The sequence below is a fragment of the Megascapheus bottae genome, chromosome 9 (assembly GCF_031878675.1).
Source record: "Megascapheus bottae isolate mThoBot1 chromosome 9, mThoBot2.hap1, whole genome shotgun sequence".
NCBI classification, from domain to species: domain Eukaryota; kingdom Metazoa; phylum Chordata; class Mammalia; order Rodentia; family Geomyidae; genus Megascapheus; species Megascapheus bottae.
The window spans coordinates 187,968-205,353 of NC_143517.1; the positions used below are offsets into that span (position 1 = coordinate 187,968).

General features: G+C 39.5%; 1 protein-coding gene and 1 pseudogene across 1 annotated transcript in view; both read right to left on the bottom strand.

Annotated features, from left to right (window-relative positions):
- Positions 1 to 17,386, bottom strand: part of LOC150058669 (coiled-coil domain-containing protein 7-like) — a 263,512-nt gene that overhangs the window by 17,053 nt on the left and 229,073 nt on the right. Inside the window, exon 32 of the mRNA XM_090339663.1 lies at positions 3,102 to 3,194. Coding sequence (XP_090195789.1) covers positions 3,102 to 3,194 — 93 coding nt within the window. The remainder of the gene's footprint in view (positions 1 to 3,101; positions 3,195 to 17,386) is intronic.
- On the bottom strand, positions 15,615 to 17,126 carry LOC150058670 (C-terminal-binding protein 2 pseudogene; annotated as a pseudogene).

Here is a 17,386-nt window from a genome sequence, read left to right on the forward strand (position 1 = left end):
GCGTTTGGCCTAGATGTACAGTGTTTGCCTTGCATGCATGAAGACCCAAGTTCGATTCCTCAGTACCACAAACCTAAGAAAAACCAGAAGTGGTGCCATGGCTAAAGTGGTAGAGTTCTTGCTTTGAGAAAATCCAACTGCAGGCTCTGAGTACAAGCCCCAGGACTGGAAAAAAATTGAATAACGCTAGTCTGCATATTGAAATATATTAATAACAAAAGGAAAGATTATTGTGAAACACATTCATACAGATTTCTAAATTCAAAAGTTATCAAGAAATATTTCACATGCTTCTAAGGGGCAAAAAATTGTCTTCAGAATGTCAAATTAATATTTCCCTCATACATATGCAATATCAGAAACTTGGGAAAATGGAATAATAGAATAACTTTGTATTTATGGGAAAGAAAGTAGAAAACAAAATACATCCAGCTTAGGCTAGGAGCGTGGTCTAGTGGTAGAGTTTTTGCCTAGCATGCATGAAGCCCTAGGTTCAATTACTTGGTACCAGATACACAGGATAAACTAGAGGTGGTGCTGTGGCTCACGTGGTACAGTGTTAGCCCTTGATAAAGCCCAAGGACAGTGCCCAGGCCCTGAATTCAAGTCTCAGGACTGGCAAAAACCTCTGGAAATATATATATATATATATATATATATCTAGTCTAGACGTTTTTTTATTTAAGTTAAAAAGTGCAAATGATTAAAGTTTAAATATAACAACCAAGCTCCATTTAATTCAATTATAGAACATATTCCTATATTTTTAAATCTAACTTTACATTCTATAATAAAGGTATATAAGAAGGAATAAAAAAACTGTAAGTTTACCACAAATATCAATAAATTGCAGAAATTAACTTTTACAATGTTCTCATTTTTATTAAAAAATCAACTTTTCTTAATGTTAGTACTTAAATCATATAAAATATATTTTATTGTAAGAATTTCATACATGTGTATGTATAGCCTCCCCTTAACTCCTCCCCACTTGCTCATTCAATTTTACTTTTCAAATAATCTTTTAATTTTTATGCATTTCCATACAAATGAAATGTTCATATTATGAAAAGTTAAAGTGGCCAAAGTTGAGTAATTTTATTGAACTTAATAAATATATTAGCACGTACTTCAAGGTTTAAATCATAATTGAATCAATAAGTTAACTCAAAAATAATACACATTTCAAAAAAGAAATGAAAACCAAATAATATTCAAAACCATTTTATACTAAATTGAATGGATTGTTTAAAAGAAAATGCCATAAGAGCCATTTTCAATAAAAGTTTGTAAAATGACAAAAAAAGAAACACAGGTTACAAAAAAGTTAATTTAGTTAGTAAAATAAAAAAAAATAACTAGGAAGAGTGAGCAAAACCAAACATTGTATTTAAAAATCTAATGCTGACAACTGAGCATTATGGTAGAATAAAGAAAGGAATTTAAAAAAATCACAAGCTTGTCAATGGTAAACATCATATTACCACAACTTCTGAAGAGAGTCTAGTCTCCATTAAAGATTATGTTCAATTATTCAATTTAATATGAAATGTAAAACACAGCATTTTTCAAAGCCAAAATTAAATTATAATGGTACACAGTGGAAAGCTAAATAAATTTGTGGCTATAAAAGACATTGGAAATGTAATTATGTTGTAATTTTTAAAGTGTCACATGTTTGCAAATCGTGTGCTTGAATTCTTTTCGATAAGAAAATCTCCATATGACTTAAACTATTCCTTAATTTGAAAATATAATTTTTATCTGTGTTTTTCATTTGTCTGTCTTTGAGGTCAATAAAAATTATGGCTGATTCTTGCCGGGAGTTTAGCCTAGTGGTAGAGTGCTTGCTTAGCATGCACAAAGACCCGGGTTCAATTTCTTGGTATCACATACATAGAATAAAGCCAAAGGCTCCAGTGGTAGATCTCTAGCCTTTGGAAAGTCCAAGAACAGTGCTCAGGTCCTGAGCTCAAGGCCAGGACTGGCAAAAAAAAAAAAAAAAAAAAAAAAAACAGAAAAAAAACATACTGCTGATTTTAGTACAAAGGACTTTTCCCCTGAGTTTTCTTATAGGACTTGTATATATTAACTTTTGCATGTAGTGCTTTCATCCACTTAAGACTTCTTTTGAGTATGTTGTGACAGCTAAACTCCAACTTCATCATTCTACATGGAATAGTTTACCCAAGACCATATCTTGCAAAGACTGTGCTTTCTCCACCAAATAGGCTTGATAACATTTGATTGTAATTTTCAATTTATTTATGGAATCACTATTTTGTTCCACTGGTTTATGCTTCAGCCTTTTACAGTACTCTCTTGAGTTCCACAGATTTATATAATTTTTAAATTATAAATATGTCTATTTCTTGTTAATTTGTTCATCAACAAAATACTTTACTATTTCAGCCTGAAAGATGCCTTATAAATGTTATACTAGAATTTATTAGCGAAAATAGTTGTGGAATTTTATATAGGTTTTATTGATTTCTTAGGCCATTTTGGCAAAATTCACATCTGAAAATTAATATCTAATACTGTTAATATTTTCAGTCTGTAAAATGGCTCATGCTGGCTAAGGTGCTCATAAATGAGCTTCCTGTGGAATTATTAGAACTATTAACTGTAATTAGTTTGAAATAAATGTGGCAATACCTATTAACTTTTAAATATACACAGTATATACAATTTTACTCATATGTTCTATTTTATGGAAACATGGGAGACATTATTAAGTATGTGCAAGGATATCTAATAAGACACTGTAGTTGCAAAAAGCAAACAAAAATAGTTGAATAGAACTGTTGAATGAAATATTCATATTACATATATTTACAAAACAGTAAGAGTGAAAGAGATTAAGGAAATACATACATTTACATAGGCTAAAGGAATTGAGACTTACCTGTAAAGTAAAATGAAACTATCTCTGTATGTATGCATGCATTTATAGGGAAATCCCAGAAAAAAATGTGCTTTGTTCTTAATATTGAATATTAGTGGAAGGATACATGGATTTAAGAATATGGGTAAATGGAAACAATAGAATATGATACAGAGTGTCATTTCACATATATATGAAATAATGAGTCTTTTACCTTTATTGATACCTTTTTTAGTTGTAGTGGTCATAATATACAGATTTGGACATTTAAAAGGTTTTTCCTTTAAACTTAGGATTTTAGGCATCACTGAAAAATAAGAATAGTAATATTATTTGATTATACTAAAATGAATTCAACTTTATAAGGCAAAATAAGTCATTTTTTAATATGACTGGCTTCACATGGAATGAATTCATAGAAGAATCCTGAAATCAGTGCATATTAAAATAATTCAAATTCTACCATCTGAATACTTCTAATTTTATTGGAGACTAGGAATATGTAGTGTAGGACATGCTTAGGATGAAAAGAAAATACTTATATTAAGCAGCAGATTTCTTTTTATCTACTAGTTATTTTCAAATAATTTCTGGTTTATTGTTTATCTTTCCTAAAAGATTGTTAGTGATCTCTGAACACTTTCTATGTCCACAAACATCTACATAGGTCATGTAGAGTTGGCACTTTGTATATGTATTTATTTTCTATTGCAACGTAACCAATGACCACAAAACTAGGACGACAGAAACAGCATGTGTTAGTTTTCCCCAAGTTCCAGGAGAAGGGAATTCTGGGCACAGTGTGGCTAGACTTTCTGAAAAGCTCATAGTCAAGATAATGATGATTATGTTGTGTTGACTTCTTCCAAACTCACTCACATTGCTGGCAGATTGTATTGCCTTTGTGGTAACTTAATTCCTTGGGGAATCAAAATTCATGGCAGCATGCATTTTCAAATCTGGTAATAGAAACCAAACCAAGGATTCCTAGCAAGATAGAATCTTATGTAATGTGAGCACTCACAAGAGGAAAATCCTTTGTAATACTGGCAATGAGCAGGTTGCAGATCCCAAGACACCTAAGTGGAAGAGTTCTTCTATAAGAAGCCTACCCATTGCAATAAATGACTGAACATGTAGAATTTCTTTTTCAGTTAAATCCCAGTTTATTTGAAGACACCTATTTATATCAACCTATAGTTGTGAAAAATGTCAAGAGAAAAGTTAACCTAGTGTTGGTAATGATGCCTTCAAAATAAGTTCTCAGGAACTATGTTGACAAGCTTCACAAATATTAAACAGGTCACCTATCATTTTTAGAACTGAATCTAAATAAAGTGAGAGTAGTTTGAAACTGTTATAAGTCAGTTTCCTCTCAAAAACTTCGTTGCATGATGCTTTTTCAGGCTTCCTTTTTTCCCCTTTTTTATTCCTCTATCTAATTTAGATCGTACTAGGATGCAGATGGGTTGTTTCCATCACTTGGCTATTGTGAATACTCTGGAGATGAACATGGCTGAGCAGGTGTCCTTATAATATCCCAGGTTATGATGCTCAGGATAAATGCCCAGGAGTGTTATAGCTAGATTGTAGGGAAGGTCTATTTTCAGTTTTTAAGAACCCTCCAAACTGCCTTCCATAGTGGCTGAACTAGTTTACATTAACAATGCAGTAGGGTTCTTTTTCTCCCAAGCCACACCAGCATTTGTCATTGTCTGAATTCAGAATACTGGCATTTCTGATTGGGGTAAGGTGGTATCATAGGGTTGTTTTTATTTGCATTTCCTTTATGACCATGGATGATGAGCATTTTCTCATGTTTTTCTGCCATTTTAACCTCTTCTTTGGATAAGGCTCTCTTTAGTTCACTTGCCCACTTAGTGATTTGTTGGGTTTGGGGGGGATGATTAGTTTCTTGAGTTCCCTGTAGATACTGGATATTAAGCATTTGTCTGATGTATTATTGGTAAATATCTTTTCCCAGTTGGTTGGCTGTCTTTCTATTTTAGAAGCTATGCTTTATCTGTGCATAAACTTTTTATTTTTAAGTAGTCCCATTTGTCAAGTCTCTCTCTAATCTCTTGTGAACCTGGGATTCTGCTCAGGAATCTTTTGCCTGTGCCTATGAGTTCCAGTGTCCCTCCAACTTTATCGTGTAGAAGTTTCAAGGTTTCCAGTCTGACATTAAGGTCTTTGATCCATCTCAAGTTAATGCTTGTGCATGCCAAAAGGCTAGGGTCAATTTTTAGTTTTCTGCATGTGGCTGCCCAGTTTTGCCAGCACCAACAATTGAATAGGCTGTGTTTGTTCCACTGTATATCTCTGGCTCCTTTGTCAAAAATAAGTTGACTATAGATATGTGGTTTTATTTCCGGGTCTTCTATTCTGTTCCACTGATCTTCTGGTCTGTTTTTGTGCCAGTACCAAGCAGTTTTTGTTACTATGGCTCTATAGTAGAGTTTGAAGTCCGGTATTGTAATACCACCACCATTGCTCTTTTTGCCTAGAATTGTTTTGGCTGTTCTAGGTCTTTTCTTGTTCCATATGAACCTTTGGATTACAACTTCTTTTTCAGTAAAGAATGTCTTTGGAATCTTGGAGTTGTTTTGATTTGCATTTCTTTTATGACCAGAGATGTTGAGCATTTCTTCATGTGTCTAGAGGCCATTTTTATTTCTTCTTCAGAGAAGACTCTCTTTAAGTCTTTGGCCCATTTTTTGATGGGATGGTTGTTACTTTAGAGATTAGTTTTGGAGTGATTCAATTTTTTGAGTTGTTGATATATTTTAGATATGAGGCCTTTGTCCGTTGTTTGGTTGGTGAAGATCTTCTCCCACTCTGTAGGCTTCCTAATTAATTTGCTAGCTATGTCCTTTGCCATACAAAAGCTCCGCAGTTTAATGCAGTCCCACTTATCCAGCCTTTCTCTGATTTGTTGTGATTCTCGGTCCTTATTAAGAAAGTTTCAACCTGTGCCAAGGAGGCCTAGTGTATCTCCTGTTCCTTCTTGTAAAGTTTTCAGTGTGTCAGCTTTTACCTCCAGGTCTTTGATCCATTTGGAGTTAATTCTAGTGCATGGTGACAATGGTTTCCCTCATTTGTCATAATCAGTAAAAACCTAGGGCTCTACTAGCAGAGATTTGCAATAGAGCAAAACCTTGATACATAAGGCCATATAGTATGAAGGTAAGTGAAAGGACCTCCAGGATACTGAAACAAAAGCCATATAATGAATGATTGTTGTCCTTAATGTACTATGTTATCTCTCATCTCCTTTGCTGTCCCTTGGGTATCTCATATTGTTACAGTACCTCACTTTGTTATCTGTTATATTGAATTCATTTGTATTTGTTTATTTGAAAGTTGATAGGGAAGGGGGGAAAACCAAGATGGGGGGGGACAATGGGGGGGGGGTAAAGGGTACCAAGACATGTGAAAGGGTATCAATGTATGTGAATTAATATACCTTCTATCTGGCAAATATCATGTAACCCTTTTATTAATTACAATAAAAAATTAAAAAAATTAGGAGGAGGAAGGAAGATGGCGCCGAGACAATAGGGACGCAGCCAAGCTCTCTCTGACAAAAAGAGAGAACCAGGGAGTCCCACAAGCCAACTATAAAGAAATCCACAACAACAAACTCAAAAAGCAACGGAGAAGGACTCAAACCAGAAAAGAAATCCAGATAAAGCTCAAATCCAACTTTCTCAAAGAATTCGGAATGCGAGCACCCCTCCCCCACCTCTCGCCAACGGATCCAAGCCACGAAAGCCGCGAAAAGCTGCAGCTGGCACCCGACCAAGCCGCGAAAAGTGGCTTGAACGGGTGCCAGCTCCACGCTGGGAAAGAGGCAGCGGACGCCCAATCTAATCCACGAAAAGTGGCGGCAGTGGAGGGCGCCAGGCTGGGAGCCCAATGGCTGCAGAAACCAGCACAGAACCGGACCAGGGAATGGTGGAAGCAGCGGAACCCAGACGAGAAACCAGAACAGCAAGCAGCAGAACCCAGACGCAGAACACAGGCGGCGGCAGAGACCCGAGGGGAGTGAAAGACTCCGCACCACCGTGGAGCACCCGCAGACGGACGCAGAGGCATGAGTAATACAGCACGTCCCCAAACACATGGGGAAAGCGGAGCGGGTGCCAAGCAATAGAACTTAACTCGGACCCCAACACCCCGCCCGAGAAAGACTGGCGGGAGCAGGGGCGCAAGGAATTTAGAATCCTGTCCCTCCCCTCAACAGCCCCCTCCCTCAGGGCATTGACTGGAGATTGACAGGCAGGCTACCCATAAGACCCAGCACCCCACCAAGGGAGGCGGGGCTGTCCCAACTCCCACCCGCCCAACGGGCTCAACCCCCAGCCCTCTGTTTGGAGACTGACAAGTGGACAGACCTTAAGACTCAGCACCCCACCAGGGGAGGCGGAGCGGTAACAGCTTCCGCCCACCCACCAGGCTCCTCTCCCAGGCCACTGGATCTGGAGAGTGGAGGGCATTGGGACCCTACCTTACAACAGTGGGTAGGGCGTGCCGGAAAATAGGAGCCAGCATCTGCCCCCCCCCCAATTCCTGAGCGGGGCATCCTCCAGCTGGGAATCCTGAGCAAGACAGCACCGAGGGGCCCCCCACAGTCACAGACTCTGACAAAGCAGTGGAAACACAGCAGGGATCTGAAGGGCCGACCAGCAGCCAAGCTCCCCTTCTGAGAACAAAAAAGGCGCGGCTCCACCCTTGGAGCCCACGTCCCCAGCTGGGCCCCACCCCTGGGAACAGAGGGGTCCCCTGCTGGTCCTGCTGAGAGCCCCTGAAACTCTCAATCCCCAGACCCTTGGCTTGGGGCCGCCCCTGGAAGCAGCACAGGAAAACGTCCGCCAACCGCACTCAGACGGAATCTCGCAGATCCATCCCATGGTCCACTGTGAGGCCACTGGTTGGGTTAAGAGCTAGTTGTGCAGCAACACATAAGTTTTATTCTAATACTTTCCAAACTTTGTACTCAAATACACTACCTACTTATCCCCTGACCTCTCTCATTCTATTTTTCCAACTCTGGACCTCTGCTCGTCTTTCAGCCCTTATACTGCATGGATCTACACTTGATGGCTGTTGAGCAACACTGTATATCTAGGTGTTTAATTATTCTCTAGGCTCAGAGGGACTTAAAGACAATAGAGATTGGATTGAGAGGCTTATTGTTTTGGGTATAAATCGCTTATCAGTGGATTATTAGACTGGTCGATAACTGCACAAAAAGAAAGAGTGATAACACCAATCAAAACTTGTGAACATCTAGAGTCTGCCAGCTACAGAGGTCTAGGTTGGTTATATCTGAAAAACTATAATCGTATTTAGTATTAATCTTGCTCCCATTTTCAAATGGGCAGAACAAGAAACTCAAGAAAAATGTCAAATCAAGAAACAACATCCCCCACCCACCTCACCCAATGTAAACAGCCAATGGAACAGTCACTGGCAAACCTAGAGGAGAGTCTTCCAAGTACTGTACAAATGCAACTGATAAACATCATTAATAAAAATGTGAAAATATAAAGAAAGAGATAAGGGAGGAAGCCATAGCTGAACAAGAGGAAACCATAAACAAGGTGATAAGTGAAAAAGAAGAAGCCATAAAGGAGGCCATAATAAAGGTTTTTCAAAGAAAGATGGATGAATTCATAGAATCCACAAATAAAAAGGTGACCAAACTCCAGCAAATGTTCAAAGAAAATAAAGCTACTGAGCTAACCACTCAAATGGAAATTAAGGAGCTAAAGAAATCCATACATGATCTAAAAGAAGAGATGCAAGGCATCAAAAATGAGCAATTAGTAGCAAGGGAGATGAAAAATAAAGTAGATAGCTTTGATAGCAGGTTAGACAATGCAGAGGAGAGAATTTCCGAGGCTGAAGATAATTTAGTTATTACAGAGAAAGAACAGAAAATGAGTCAATCCAAATCTAGGAAAAATGAGAGAGCGCTTCAGGAGGTCCAAGATACAATTAGGAAGCCTAATTTAAGGCTAATTGATATTGAGGAGGGCGTGGAGAAAGAGGTCAATGGTTTTGGAAATATACTTCAGGGAATCATCTCAGAGAATTTCCCAAACATCCAGAAGGGCAGACCCATCCAGATACAAGAAGCTTTTAGAACCCCAAACAGACCTGACCAGAAAAGAACATCCCACCGCCACATCGTAATCTGAACTGGATCAATAGAAACCAAAAAAAGGAATCTAAAGGCAGCCAGGGAAAAGGGTTCAGTAACCTATAAAGGAAAACCAATCAGAATAACCCCAGATTTCTCAGCAGAGACCATGCAAGCAAGAAGTGACTGGAAGCATATATGTCATGCCCTTAAGTCAAACAACCACCAACCAAGAATCCTGTACCCAGCTAAGCTCTCATTCATAACTGAGGGAACAATAAAAACATTCCATTCCAGGGAAAAGCTGCAACAATATGTCTCAACAAAACCAACACTACAGAGAATTCTGAAAGATGTTCTACACACAGAAAACCAAAATAAATGCAATATAGGGAAAGAAATGGCACCTAAACAGCATACCATCTAATGACCACAAGAACTGTCAAGGAACAGGCCCAAATAAAAGCTTTTAAAAATGGTAGGACCTAATGAATATCTCTCAATCCTAACTCTCAATATCAACGGACTTAACCCTCCAATTAAACGGCATAGGCTGTCTTGTTGAATCAAAAAGCAAAAGCCATCATTCTGCTGTCTTCAAGAGACACATCGTACCCAAAAAAACAATCATCTTTTGAAAGTGAGAGGTTGGAATAAACTCTATCAAGCTAATGGCTCCCATAAACAGGCTGGAGTTGCCATCCTCATATCAGATAAAATAGACTTCAAACTAAAATTAGTAAAAAAAGACAAAAAAGGTTACTACATACTACTAAAGGGATTTCATATGGAATAATAAAAGACCCCGTATAGCAAAAACACTTCTTAGCAGAAAGAACAGCGCTGGAGGAATTTCAATTCCAAACTTTAGACTCTATTACAGAGCTATAATTCTCAAAACAGCTTGGTACTGGCACAGGAACAGGCCTGAAGACCAATGGAATAGAACTGAGGACCCAGATATTAAACCACAGACCTATGGCCACCTAATCTTTGACAAGGGAGCCAAAAAATAGAATGGAAGAAAGACAGCCTGTTCAACAAGTTGTGCTGGCAGAACTGGTTAAGCACCTGCAGAAAACTAAAGCTGGATCTTTCTTTGTCACCTTGCACTAGAATTAACTCCAAATGGATCAAAGACCTGGAGGTAAAATCTGACACACTGAAAACTTTACAGTAAGGAATAGGAGATACACTAGGCCTCCTTGGCACAGGTCGAAACTTTCTTAATAAGGACCAAGAATCACAACAAATCAGAGAAAGGCTGGATAAGTGGGACTGCATTAAACTGCAGAGCTTTTGTATGGCAAAGGACATAGCTAGTAAACTAATTAGGAAGCCTACAGAGTGGGAGAAGATCTTCACCGACCAAACAACGGACAAAGGCCTCATATCTAAAATGTATCAACAACTCAAAAAATTGAATCACTCCAAAACTAACCTCCAAATTAACAACCATCCCATTAAAAAATGGGCCAAAGATTTAAAGAGAGTCTTCTCTGAAGAAGAAACAAAAATGGCCTATAGACACATGAAGAAATGCTCAACATCTCTGGTCATAAAAGAAATGCAAATCAAAACAACTCTAAGATTCCACCTCACTCCAGTTAGAATGGCCAGGATCAGGAAAACGAATGACAACAGATGCTGGAGGGGATGTGGCCAGGAGGGATCACTACTACACTGTTGGTGGGAGTGCAAACTCGTTCAACCATGGTGGAAAGCAGTGTGGCAGAGCCTCAAAAGTCTAAACATAGAACTCCCCTATGACCCAGCAATTCCACTACTTGGCATTTACCCAACCATCCAGAAACAAGGACATACTAAATCTACTAGCACAACAATGTTCATTGCAGCACTATTCACCATAGCAAAGATATGGAACCAACCTAGATGTCCCTCAGTTGATGAGTGGATCAACAAGTTGTGGTATTTGTACACAATGGAATTCTATGCTGCTGTCAGAAAGAATGACATCGCCCCATTTGTTAGGAAATGGAAAGACTTAGAAAAAATCATATGAAGTGAAGTGAGCCAGACTCAAAGGAACTTAGGCTCAATGGTTTCCCTCATTCGTCATAATCAGTACAAACCTTGGGCTCTACTAGCAGAGATCTGCAATAGAGCAAAATTTTGATACGTAAGGCCATATAATGTGAAGCTAATTGAAAGGACCTCCAGGATATTGAAACAAAAGCCATATAATGAATGATTGTTGTCCTTAATGTACTATGTTGTCTCTCATCTCCTTTGCTGTCCCTTGGTTATCTCATATTGGTATAGTATCTCACTTTGTTATCTGATATATTGAATTTATTTGTATTTGGATATTTGAAATTTGATAGGGAAGGGGGGAAAACCAACATGGGTAGGGGGTGTGGGGGGGGAGGGAAATGGGTACCAAGACATGTGAAAGGGTATCAATGTATGTGAATTAATGCACCTTCTATCTGGCAAATATCATGTAACCCTTTTACTAATTACAATAAAAAAAGAGAAAAATAAAAAAGATTGTCTTTGGGATTTTGATGGGGATTGCACTGAATATGTATATATCAATTTTGGCCATTTTCACTATATTGGATCATGTCATCTGTGAACAGGGATAGTTTCATTTCTTCTTCACATATGTGGATCCCTTTGATGTTCTCTTCTTGCCTTATTATTCTGGGAAACGGTTCCAGCACTATATTGAAGAGAAGTGGAAAGAATGAGCATGGCTGTCTTGTTCCTGATTTTAAGGTAAATGGTTTTTGCCTTTCTCTATTTAGTATGATCCTGGCTGTAGATTTGTCATATATGGCTTTAATTATTTTAAGGAATGTATCTCCCATTCTTATTTTTCTACTGCTTACAACATGACTGGATGGTATGTTCATTATCTAAGTATCTGAATATAAAATTAAGGGCATTATCATTAATTATCAGTGCTGACAATGACTGGTGAGTCCACAGAAGCAAGTCAACAAATCTTTGTCAGATAAATGAATGACCACAAAAGGACAATTGCATTTTGGTTGCTTAGTCTCCATAAATTAAACCCCAATCCAGCAAAATAAAAAAAATAAAATAAAAATATAAGGATAATCTTTCTTGTAGTCTTAGACTTTTAACATAGCATCCCTGCTGGAAGGGAAAAAAATTGACACTAAGCTATAAAGAAAAAAGAGAAGATGTGAAAGGGTATCAATGTATGTGAATTAATGCACCTTCTATCTGGCAAATACCATGTAACCCTTTTACTAATTACAATAAAAAATAAATAAATTTTAAAAAAAAGATGAAAAGCAATTTCAGTAGAATCTTAGTCTTCTTTTCAAGGTGTTTATTCCTAGATTAGCCCCTCTAGATTAGCCCCTCTGTCTTCATGCTTCTTGTAATTTTTTTTGCCAGTATTGATGGATGAACTCAGGGCCTGAGCACTGTGTTTGGGCTTTCTCTACCACTTGAGCTACAGCATCACTTCAGGATTTTTCTTTTTTTTCATATATTTTTATTGTAATTAATAGAAGGGTTACATTATATTTGCCAGATAGAAGGTGCATTAATTCACATACATTGATACCCTTTCTCATGTCTTTGTCCCCATTTCCCTCCCCCTACCCCCACCCATCGTCTTGTTTTCCCCCCTTCCCTATCCAATTTCAAATAACCAAATAGAAACATATCCAATATATCAGATAACAAAGTGAGATGCTGTAACAATATGAGATAACCAAGGGACAGCAAAAGAGATGATATGTAACATAGTACATTAAGGACAACGATCAGAAATTACCAAGATCCTGAGCATCCTGAGGGAATACTTCTCAAACCTTTATGCCAACAAATTTGAGAATCTAGAAGAAATGGATGAATTTCTAGCCAATATAAACATATCCACACTGAACCAAGAAGAACTAACCCCAAAAAACAGGCCTGTTTCAAGCACTGAAATAGAAATGGCAATAAGAGACCTTCCACCTAAGGGCCAGATGGATTCACAGCTGAATTCTATAAGGTCTTCAAAGCAGAACTCACACCAATACTCCTCAAGCTCTTCAACGAAATTGAAAATGAAGGTTCTTTACCAAACTCATTCTATGAAGCCAGTATAACTCTCATCCCCAAACCAGACAGAGTTATCAAAGGATTTTTCTTATGTATGTGGTACTGAGGAATCTAACCCGGGTCTTCGTGCATGCTAGGCAAGCACTCTACCACTAGGCCACACTACTGGCCATAATTCTTACTCTTTGGCATGACTTAAAACCAGTTCCTACCTGAAAGATACAAGGAACTTTTTGTGCTATTGTGTAACATTTATGTATCTGAATTATTTTTGAATAAAAGTAACATGTGCCAATAAAACAAATTAGTGATGTAGCTCAGTGCAAAGACTAACAAGTAATGTCTGAATATAAATGTAAATTCCTGTCACTTTAACTTGACCTTGCCCCAGCCATTGCCTGAATCATGCTCCAGGGCTTCTCTGCATCCCTAGATTGGAAGAGCCAGTCTTTTTTTGAGAGTGAAGAGTTATTTCAATGCTGACTATTATATTCTTATTTCCACTCCCTAGTTCGGGCAGGCATAAATGCCTACACATATTTTTTTGAGATTCATGGTCCCCTATTGGGGTGGATTCCAGTTCAGGAAAATACACTCTGAATCTGGCACCCAGTCAGTTGCTTCACATAACATTCTTGCTATGTTTCCTCTCTATGGAGATTCTGAACGGCTTCCCAATTATCAGTACATGAGCAAATACTTGATTATCTTAAGGAATAATTAGGAATCAACTATAGTTGAACTCTACTCTGGTCCTTTCACTTAAGAACTTGATGACCTCATACAAAATGCTGAAGCTCTCCAGAGTGCAGTGTCTTCAAAATTAATCATTCTTATTGTGATTACTAAATAATTGTACAAAAGGGCTACAAGTCCATAAATCAGGTTATGATTGCAGTGCTTCTTGGTCAATGGCATCAATTCCTTCATTGTTACCCTTTTTTCCTCTTCTGTCTCCATACCTCTTATTCTAAACATATAAACATATAAACATATATTCCTTACAAATTTTTCATTTATTTGTATAATGTAATTTAACCAACATATTCTTTGGCAATTGTTATTTTGTGCCTCACGGTAGTAAAAGTGAACATTAGAACAATAGAACTAGTTATGGTGATTGTATGACTATTGTCCCAGTACTCACTACTCATGGGTTGAGACATGAAGACCATGATTTTAAGGCTAGACTAAAGTAATTAACACTTTCTGTTGTTGTTGCTGGTCATGGGGCTTGAACTCAGCATCTGGGTACTCTCTCTGAACTTTTCAGCTCAAGGCTAGCACTCTACCACTTTGAACCACAGTGTCACCTCTGTTTTTCTGGTGATTAATTGAGAGTCTTATTTACTTCCTGGGCTGGCTTCAAAACAAGATCCTTAGATCTCAGGTTTCTGATTAGCTAGGATTAAAGGTGTGAGTCACTGGAGCCAAACATATAGCTTTTGAGACAAAAGCAAGGTGTTTCCTGGTTTGTTTTTTTTAATATAATTAGTAGTTGTACAAAAACGTTTCAATTCAACATTCCAATATTATTTTATCAGTCATGGGACTAGCACTCAGGGCCTGGACACTATCCCTGAACAATTTTTGCTCAGAGCTAGTGCTTTACCACTTTGAGCCACAGTGTCACTTCCAGTTTTCTGATGGTTAGCTAGAGATGAGGATCTCATGAATTTTCGTGCCCATGCTGGCTTTGAACCATGACCCTCAGACTTGTCTCTTGAGTAGGTATTATAGGTATTGAGTAGATAGATTACAGGTATTGGCACCAGCACCAGGGTCAAAAAAGGCCATCTTTTTTAAACAAAAAGGCAATGATTCACAAAAGACTGTGAATAGCATATGTAACTAGTTGATACAAATCTAATAGGATTTGTTAAAAGCAGTCACATCTAACAACACATCTGAAGTTTTCTTGTATAAAATATCACGTGAAGAAAGAAATTTATCAATGACTAAAAAAGTGGATTGTTCTTAGATAATCTCACGTTACCATAAAAGGTGTTTCCTAAGACATAAGGAAATGCAACATTATTCTTCTTGAATTCTTAACAGCTCAAGACTTCCCACTCAATAAAATAGCTGAGGATCTGAAACGGAGAAAATATATTTGAGTACAAACACCTTGTGAAACTTAATATTTTTTTTCTTTTTTGCATCATCAGAGGGTACTGAACTCACAACCGATTTGCCCACTCAGTATGCAGTTCAGGTGGGAGACACTTCTGTACAGGAGCCGTGCTGATGTCTGACACAGGCAGACAGTTTCCCCCAATTTGTAGTAACTCAATCTTCCTAATAGCAAAAAGAGGTAAGAAGCCCCTGGAAACCCAAGGGGCTAGAGTCAGGTGGGAGTTTCCTCTCAATATTTTTATTTCGATGTTTGGAATTCTTGATGCAACATTCTAGAGCAAGTTGCTCGGAACCTTCTGTGCCCAGGGGACTGATAAAAGAAAAAGCTCTATTTATTTCTTTGTGATTGGATGCACAGATGAAAAACAACACACAATAACAGAAGTTGTTCATTAATAAGTCACGTCCTTGTCGCTCAGTGCTTCTGGAGCACACGACATCTTCTTTTCTAGCTCCTGTAGCTTTAACACTGCAGCGTCAATGGTGCATTCGTCCAGGATGTGGTTGGAAAGAGTGTCTTGTCAAACTCCTTTTCTCTCAGTTCATCCATTCACCACTGCCTCTTGGTCCCACGTTCATCTAAGTGGTTGCTCTCGGCTCTGTCTGCTATTGCTGATTGGGGTGCTCTCGATTGTCCCAGTGTTTGGTAGGCTGGTTGGGAGAGGGTGCCTGGGAGGGGTGGGCCACAGTGGGGAGGTTGCGCGTCACAGTGATGCCTCCGGGGAGAATCCCTTCCATGGCTGCAGGAAGTCCTCCCAGAGCCACTCCCACGATGCCCGGCAGATACCTGTATGTTGCACCACTGAGTTCAGGATGAATTGCTTGCTGGTCTATTACTGACCAAGGAGCTGATGTGAAAGAATTCTGGGATATGACCTGTGATGGCGCAGCAGATCTCTGCGGAGGCAGCCTCCCTCATCTCTAGTGAGGCCTGCTCACTGTACCAGGCTGTGTGTGGAGTACAGATGAGATTTGGCGCATCTTTGAGCGGACCCTGGACAAAGCTGAATGTCTCGGATTCATGCACATCCAGGGTTTCGCCGCGTATCCTGCCCTTCTTGAGTGCCTGGCCTAAGGCTTTCTCATCCACCAGGCCACCGCAGGCTGCATTCATGAGGACCGCTCCCTGCCTCATCTGCTTGATAGTAAAGTCATTGATGAGGTGGTGGTTATATTCATTGAGGTTGCAGTGACGGGAGACACAGTCGCTCTGGTACAGCAGGTCCTGCAGGGTGTATACCCTCTGTACGCCCAGGGGCCTTTCTATCCCGTCCTGCAAGTAGGGGTCATAAAATATGACGCTGAATCCAAAAGCCTTGGCTCGAACAGCAACTGCCTGCCCTGTGCAACCAAAGCTGATGAGGCCCAGCGTCTCCCCACGGATGCGAGCCGCTCCCGAGGCCAACTCACAGATCTGCTCCATGCTCTGTACCCATGTGCCTTCCCCCAGCGCCTGGTACAGCCACGTGTTCCTCCGGTACGGGTTGAGGATGTGGCAGATGGTGGAGTCAGCAGTGGAGCAGCCTCCACTGCTGCTGACGGGATGTTGCACACGGCGATGCTGAGCTCGCCAGCGGACTTGGTGTCCACGTTGTCGTAGCCACTGCCGATGCGCACAATGAGTCGGAGGGCTTTGAACTTCTCCAGGTACTCCTGGGTGAGGGTGATGGTGTGGTACGTCATGGTACCCACAGCCTCGTGGATTTCCTGAGTGGACTGTGCGACACAGAAGGCCACGGTGGCCAGGTCCTTCAGGATGGGAATCTCCACTGTGCAGTCTCTGCCGCCCAGCAGTGCCACCAGGGGGCGGGGGTCCAGAGGGCCGTTGATGATCTGGGGTCGGATACCTTCACAAATCCTATCCAATCGCTGTCGCTTGACTTTGTGCTTATCCGCAAGGTCCATTCTTTATCGAACTTTGCAACAATGAATCAAAAGGCAAAGCGGTCCTCTAAGAAATTAGGGGAACTCGCAGGAGTCTGCGTGCATTGTGCCACTATGCACTCAATATAAATGTGTCCACAAACTTACCTGATGGGTTGTCCGTCTCTTTAAGAAAATATAGCTTCATTAGTTCACAACCATTTAAGGTGAAGAAATTACTAAACCTCAGTGCTCCACGGAAATATGCTGGCTTATTTCCTTTGTTTGATCGTGTTATACTT